Raw genomic sequence first — 8,496 nt, 5'->3', positions numbered from 1 at the left:
GATAAATAGTTTGGACAAGAAGAGAATAGAAGCTTTCGAAATGTGGTGCTACAGTAGAATGCTGAAGATTAGATGGATGGAGGACATAACTAATGAGGAGGTATTGAATAGGATTGGGGAGAAGAGAAATTTGTGGCACAACTTGACTAGAAGAAGGGATCTGTTGGTAGGACATGTTCTGAGGCATCAAGGGATCACCAATTTAGCATTGGAGGGCAGGGTGGTGCGTAAAAATCGTAGAGGGAGACCAAGAGATGAATTCACTAAGCAGATTCAGAAGGATGTAGGTTGCAGTAGTTACTGGGAGATGAAGCAGCTTGCACAGGATAGAGTAGCATGGAGAGCTGCATCAAACCAGTCTCATGACTGAAGACCACAACAACAACAACAACAACAGGCACTAAGTAAAGGAAATCATTTTAAACAAAAATAATAAGAATTATCCCGGGCCCTTAGGATTGACAGTCTGTCGCGCTGACCACTCAACTACCGGTGGCGGACAGCCCCTAAGCAGAGTTAGTGAGTTATGCATACAAAAAGAAACTGGAAATGGAGGACAGCAAAGTTAAGAAACTGAGTACAGTATGGCGTAGACAACTGCCATGAATGAAGAATATATAGACTACCGTACAATAAAACAAGGAACTGTTGCAAAATATGCGCAAGAAAAGTTTGCATATTGCTTTAAACACAGGGGAATAATAGCATTCAATGCAATATGGCAATGCTAGTTAGCCGTATGTTGGAGTACAGGTAGAAAATGCAGAAATGTAGATGTTGCACATCTAGCAACATAGCGCCGTTTTTGCAGAGTCTAAAACCCATAGAGTAAAAGCTTTAGCGGTAACTCTCAAACCAGTAATTTGAAGAAACTGTTAGTTAAGGTTGTACAGGGAAATTCTGTAGGAATGTGGAAGAGAAGCGTACAGCCAGCGAGACGCGGAGTGTCATGACAGCAGGCTCGGCGCGGTGCGCCCGGCTCGGACGCTGACGGAGGAGGCTGCGCCGCTCGCCGCCGCCTCTCTGCACCACACACGGCACGGGGCTCACACTGCGAGGACGCGGCTGCCGTCCCCGCGCAGCGCGTAACGCGGTCGAGGCCCTGAAACTGCACGTGGTCGTATCGGTGGTGGCAGGCTGGTTGCTTCCGTACCATACATCATCGCGCGGTCGTGCTTTTTTTGCACGACCAGTGATAACTACAAAGCAAAGTCTTCGTCGGTTGGTCCCATCTTCCTCCCTAGTAGCTGAGTAATGCTTACCACTTTGGAGGAATTCATGTTGACACTTTACCCTACGACAGCAGTCTGATGAGCTACGCTCTAAAGACCCCAGACGTTCGCACTCTGGCGAGTTACCAGCGCACGGCGGCAGTATTCACTAACTGATAACACATGGAGGTGATTGGCACCGAGTACAGTGGAGCATAATGTTTGCTGGTGTCTAAGACACGTACGGTCTTGCACAGGTTCAAACAAGCCATCCATTCTACTTCCAGCTACAAGATTTTGTTGTGTGGTAAAGTGGTACACAGCCTAACCCACAAAAAGTCGTAGGGAGTTTCCTATTTAGAAACTTCTGCGTGCATGTATTTCGAATGGCAGAAGTGGGTAGTTGGGTGGCCTTGGAAAATAGATGAAACTAGACAGCTGAAAGCCACGCAACCCTTGTTTCAAACCTTCATGAGTAGCTCTCTACATGTAAGCAGTCTCTATTTTAATTGAAAAAAAAATGTATTGTTAATGATAATAAATGATAAGTTAATTTGTTATATCGGTGTTATTATTTCTATAACACCATAATCCTATCAAAATGAAGTTTTAGAATGGAAGCAAATGAGAACGCCTTCTTTTGTAGAACGTCACTTTTATTTACACAAGTGCACTGGAGTGACAGAACTCAATGGATAGCGAAACGCACACATACAGGTGGGGGTGGTGCCGCGCACACAGCCTTAAAAGTGCCGTGCATTGGCGGAGCTGTCAGCAGCACTCGGGTGATTTTCATGTGAAAAGGTTTCCGACGTGACTATCGCCGCACGATGGAAATGAGCAGACTCTGTGTGCGGAATGGTAGTTGGAGCTACGCATATGGGATATTACAAAAAAATTGGCTCTGAGCACTATGGGACTTAACAGCTGAGGTCGTCGGTCCCCTAGAACTTAGAACTAGTTAAACCTAATTAACCTAAGGACATCACACACATCCATGCCTGAGGCAGGATTCGAACCTGCGACCGTAGCGGTCGCGCGGTTCCAGACTGGAGAGCGTAGAACTGCTCGGCCACACCAGCCGGCAGGACATTACATTTCGGAAATCGTTAGGGAATTCAACATTCCGAGATCCACAGTGCCAAGAGTGAGCCGAGAACACCACACTTCAGGCATCACCTCTCAGCACGGGGAACGCAGTGGCCGGCGGTCTTCACTTAACGACCGAGAGCAGCGGCGTTTGCGTAGAGTTGCCAGTGTTAAGAGACAAGCAACACTCCTCGAAATAATCGCAGAAGTCAACGTCGAACGTGCGACGAACGAATCGGTTAGGACGGGGCGAGGATATTTGGCGTTAATGAGCTAAGGCAGCAGACGGCGGACGCGAGTGCCTTTGCTGACAGCACGACATCGCCTGCAGCTCCTCTCCTGGGCTCGTCACCGTATCGACTGCACCCTAGAGGCTTGGAAGATCGCCAACTTGTCAGATGAGTCCCGGTTTCAGTTGGTAAGATCTGGCGCTACTGTTCGAGTGTGTTGCAAACCTCACGAAGCCGTGGACAAGACACTGTGCAAGGCGGTCGTGGCTCTATAGTGCTGCGGACTATGTTCACATGGAGTGTACTGCGTACTCTGGTCCAACTGAACCGATCGTTGACTGGAAATTGATATATTCGGCTACTTGGAGAGTATTTGCAACCATTCGTGGGCGTCATGTTCCCAAACAACGATGGAATTTTTATGGATCACAATGAGCCATGTAGCGCACCACAATTGTCTGCGACTGGTTGGAATAACATTCTGGACAATTCAGGCGGATCACTTCGCCGCCAAGATTTCCCGATATCGGAGGTAATCAAAAGATCAGTGTCTGGACAAAATCCTGCACCGGCAACACGTGGAGGAGATACAGACAGACAGGAACTGTCGATGACATGCCTCGCTCAGGGCGCCCAAGGGCTACTTCTGCAGTGGACGACCGCTACCTACGGATCATGGCTCGGAGGAACCCTGACAGCAACGCCACCATGTTGAATAATGCTTTTCGTGCAGCCACAGGACGTCATGTTACGACTCAAACTGTGCGCAATAGGCTGCATATGTGCAGCTTCACTCCCGACATCCATGGCGAGGTCCATCTTTGCAACCACCACACCATGCAGTGCGGTGCAGATAGCCCCAACAACATGCCGAATGGACCGCTCAGGATTGGCGTTCTCTTCACCAATGAGTGTCGCGTATGCCTTCAACCAGACAATCGTCGGAGACGTGTTTGGAGGCAAACCGGTCAGACTGAACGCCTTAGACACACTGACCAGCGAGTGCAGCAGGGTGGAGGTTCCCTGCTGTTTTGGGGTGGCATTATGTGGGGCCGACGTGCGCCGCTGGTGGTCATGGAAGGTACCGTAATGGCTGTACGATACGTGAATGCCGTCCTCCGCCCGACAGTGCAACCGTATCCGTAACATATTGGCGAGGCATTCGTCTTCATGGACGACAATTTGTGCCCCCATTGCGCACATCTTGTGAATGACTTCCTTCAGGATAACGACATCACTCGACTAGAGTGGCCAGCCTGTTCTCCAGACATGAACACTATCGAACATGCCTGGGATAGATTGAAAAGGGCTGTTTATGGACGACGTGACCCGCCAAGCGCCGGCCGGAGTGGCCGAGCGGTTCTGGGCGCTTCAGTCTGGAACCGCGCGACCGCTACGGTCGCAGGTTCGAATCCTGCCTCGGGCATGGATGTGTGTGATGTCCTTAGGTTAGTTAGGTTTAAGGAGTTCTACGCTCTATGGGACTGACGACCTCAGAAGTTGAGTCCCATAGTGCTCAGAGCCAACCCACCAAGCACTCTGAGGGATCTACGCCTAATCGCCGTTGAGGAGTGGGACAATCTGGACCAACAGTGCCTTGATCAAATTGTGGATAGTATGCCACGACGAATATAGGCATGCATCAATGCGAGAGGACGTGCTACTCGGTATTAGAGGTACCGGTGTGTGTACAGCAATCTGGACCACCACCTCTGAAGGTCACGCAGTATGGTGGTACAACATGCAATGTGTGGTTTTCATGAGTAATAAAAATGGCGGAAATGATCTTTATGTTGATCTGTATTCCAATTTTCTGTACAGGTTCCGGAAGTCTCGGAACCGAAGCGATGCAAAATTTTTTTGATGTGTGTGTATATAGTAAATCGCTTGCAAATTCTTTGTGATATGTTCCTTTGTAAGTAAAAGTTCTGTCAGCTAAATGTGTTGACAACTTTCGATATATACATCCCCTGTACTTTTTAATTTAGTTCTATTTGAATGACACACGGTGTATGACGGGTAACTGATCCGCTTGAGTTCGTGGATACCTGACTCCACTGATACATGCATCCATTAACTATTGACAACCATGTGTCGTCAAATTAAAACGCATTTGGATTTCCTGCGGATAGCAACGGCGTATTACTACAGCTACACCTATACTCTGCAAACCGCTGTGAAGTACATGGCAGGGGGTACGTCCCACTGTACCAGTTGTTTGGGTTTCTTCCGATCCGTTCACGTATGGAGCACGGGGAGAACGATGGTTCAAACGCCTCTGTGCGTGCTGCAAATATTTTAATCTTGTCTTCAGGATCCCTGTGGGAACAATATGATGTCTCTTGTAGTATATTCCTACAGTCATCATTTAAAGGCAGTTCTTTTAAACTTTATAAGTAGGCTTTCTTCCTTTCTTGGCACAGTTTACGTCTATCTTCAAAAGCCTGGCGGTTCAGTTTCTTCAGCATGTCTCTGACACACTTCTGCAGATCAAAAAGACCTGTTACCATTCGAGCTGTCCTCCTCTGTATAACTTGTAATTCTGTTTGCTATTTGGTACAGATCCCGCACACTTGACCAATATTATAGGATGGGATACATGAGTGCTTTGTAAGCAATCACTTTTGTAGACTTACTAAAGCTCCGCAGTATTCTACCAATAAACCGAAGTCTACCGCCTGCTTTACCCACGACTGATTCTATGTCACCGTTCCATTTCATATCCCTACTAAGTGTTACACCCAGGTATTTGTATGAGTTAGTCGACTGTAGCTGTTACTCACTGATATTAAAAACAACGGATACCAAGTTTTTTTTCGTTTTGTGAAATAGACAACTTTACATTTCTGAATATTTAAAACAAGTTTCCAATCTTTGCAACACTTTGAAATCTTATCAAGATCTGACTGAATATTTTTTCAAATTCTTTCAGAAAGTACTTCACCATAGATAACTGCATCCTCAGCAGAAGGTCTCAAGTTACTATTAATATTGTCCGCAAGGTCATTAGCGTACAACATGAACAGCAAGGGTCCCAACACACTTCTCCGAGGCACGTTCGAAGTTGCCTCTGCGCCTGTCGATGGCTCTCAGCCCAAGATAACTTGCTGCGTCCCCCCTGCAAAAAAAAAAAAAAAAAAAAAAAAAAAAAAAAAAAAAAAAACATCACCAGTCCAGTCACGAATTTCACTTGGTATCCCATACGATCGTACTTTTGATTCTTAGCGTAAGAGCAGATACTGAGTGAAATGCTTCTCGGAAACAGAGAAACACTGCATCTACTTGACAGTCTTGCTCAAAAGCTTTCAGTATGTCATGTGAAAAAAGTGTGAGTTGAGTTTCAAAGGACATTGTTTTTGGAATCCATGCTGATTGGCATGGGAAAGGACATTCTAGGGTCCTGCGATAAAAAAGATCCATGAATATGTTCTTCTCGCGCCATAAAGTTTGTAGCTTCAATTGCAGTAGCTTTCCAACAGTGAAATCTGCAGAAACTTTGTACTCATCCAGCAATTTTTCTGCACGCGAATGAGTAGATTTGATGGCAACTTAATACGGACGTTACTCTCCATATAGAGCAGGTGTGCACGTGTTGCGTAAATTATAGCCTAACTCGCCATTCACTCACTGCACACTAATGTGGAAAACAGTATAAAACAGCGACTTACATCTCAGCAGATTTTATCGGTGCATTCTTGGCGTAGCGAAACATACACGATCCTGAAAAATGCCGCCGTAAAGATTTCATCGGAATGCAAAGCGATAGCATCTCTCCTCCACTCACGTCTCTCTAGTTGCTGCAGCTCTCTCCCTCTCTCTCTCTCTCTCTCTCTCTCTCTCTCTCTCTCTCTCCCTCCCTCCCTCCCTCTCTCTCTCTGTCACACACACACACACACACACACACACACACACACACACACACACACACACACACATACACACCGTCAAGGACGTGTATACAACTAATTTTAAACCATAAGGGCAGCTGTTTGCGGCACCGATTTATTACAAAAATTGTTAAATAATTTTTTGTTTGGTCTGATAATGCAATCTTCTGCGTTCATCGCACGTTTCGTGTCAGAGGCAAATGAACCTACAACTCTTCTCAACGGCGTATAACAAGAGGGTTGTGTGTCTTTAAACTAAACTTGCTTTTACAAAAAAATTTAATGTTCGTGTAACCTCAGAAGATTTGTCATGTCTGTTATTTATTTATATTAAAAATGAGCGTCTATAGACTACCTGTTAATAACCAAACTGATTACCTGTCATTAGGCCTAACTATCTTCCAGCGTTGACCATAGACCTTCATCTCTTGTGCCCCTCAGTCGATGCCTTCGTTCTTTCCCCTGACGGAGGTTGTCTCTTGTCTTCTAAATCCCTAGCAGTTGTGTACAACCAGTCCGAATTTATCCCTGTTCCCGATTATGTTTTCTGGGCTACCAACTTGTTACAAATCTTGAGTGCATTCCTCAAACAATTTCCATTCTCTTTTCTTTGCTGTTCTGAAATTACGAATCCTCTTAGTCGGTTACTGTCCATGTGCTTGTGGAATAGAAGTCTTACGTTTCTGAATTTGTTATTCGATCTATGTTTCTGTGCAGTTCTTTTCTTAGGTGTTGGTGACAAGTATCAGTCCGCCTATTACCCTTTTCTTTCCCTCAGTATCGTGTGTTTCCATTTCATCAACCGCAAACCCCGTAAATGTCCTAAATGTCATAGTCAACATCTCTGATGCATACACCGTCCGTCCAAAAAGTTCAGAGACTGATTTTATTCCCGGCCTATAAGCTTCATCGCCGCTGTAACTACGGGGGCTGCTCGAACCAACAACTATGAACAACAGACGTGCATTCTGGCAGTCAGCTGTGAGCAGGCGGTGTTTAGCAGTGTGTAACGCCGGAAATGCATATCCTCCTATTTCCATTTATTGTACTATAATTTTTTTTCCTTATTTTGTTACCTGAAGATATGACGTTTCTGTGTCTTTGTATATTGTAATTGTTTTACTATTTGTATATACATGCATTTATGTCGATGTATAATTGGTTTGTTTTGTAAATACTATTTGTATTTTTTCACTGGGTCTTGCCTAGGGAAAACTATGGTATGGAACGATTACATCGATAGGTCGTGTGGAGAACCAAAGTGTTTAGGACCATTGGCAGTGTTAACTCTGCCGCGTGGAGTGCGGGCAGAGCAGAGTCTGGCTGGAGTAGTGCGGTTGAGCAGGTGTGTTGTGTGACGCTCCCGCGAGTTGCCGCGCTTTCGGGGTTGGGCAGCATGTAATTGCGCTCTACTTGCTATGATAGTTTCTGACACGGTGTCGCGGACGGGAAGCATTAGCTGGCGCACATCAAGAGCCCGTTTCGCCTGGTGACCGTGTCGAGAAGAAGGCGCGCCAACATCCAGTTTCTGCAACAGCGACGGCCGACAATGAGTGACTGTCGCCACCTCCTCGATCGACGGCTTCAAACCTTCAATCAACCAACAAAGAAGACTGGAAGCACGTAAAGTTTTAGAACTGTATGGCTGATCTCAGCTTTTCAAACTGTTCCATTTTCATAACTATAATTACAGCAACTTAGCATGAACATTTGTTGCTCATTGTCCCAATTGCATTACCAAGCAGGGTCCCTTCCTTTTCCGGAATGAACCCGAGTGTCGTTGAAATTCAAAGGCCAGCATTAAAGTAATATCATTCGATTTCACTGCTTTAATTTCAAAGTTCAGTTAAGGTATTCATAGCTGGCTACAATATTTAGATTACACAAGCACAAATTAAGAGTGCGAGTTTTGTTACCATTTTTTAGCTTACCTGTGACTGCAGCTCAGCTTGGTACGTACTAAATTTTACTATTGTTAATTGTTCAGAATCATTTAATTCAAGTTTAAAGTTAAATCTCTTATTTCTAAATTGCGTAGATTCAAGCAGCTTTTGAAATGATTGTTGAGGTAGCCCAAGA

General features: G+C 45.4%; 1 protein-coding gene across 1 annotated transcript in view; it reads right to left on the bottom strand.

Annotated features, from left to right (window-relative positions):
- Positions 1-947: 947 nt before the first annotated feature.
- Positions 948-8,496, bottom strand: part of LOC126418798 (uncharacterized) — a 29,804-nt gene continuing 22,255 nt past the window's right edge. The window contains exon 3 of the mRNA XM_050085732.1: positions 948-1,023. Within this exon, the coding sequence (XP_049941689.1) occupies positions 948-1,023 (76 nt within the window). The remainder of the gene's footprint in view (positions 1,024-8,496) is intronic.

Source organism: Schistocerca serialis, chromosome 9 (genome assembly GCF_023864345.2).
Source record: "Schistocerca serialis cubense isolate TAMUIC-IGC-003099 chromosome 9, iqSchSeri2.2, whole genome shotgun sequence".
Lineage (NCBI taxonomy): Eukaryota > Metazoa > Arthropoda > Insecta > Orthoptera > Acrididae > Schistocerca > Schistocerca serialis.
The sequence above is the reverse complement of the archived record's forward strand: the minus strand, read 5'-3'. Positions and strand labels throughout refer to the sequence as shown.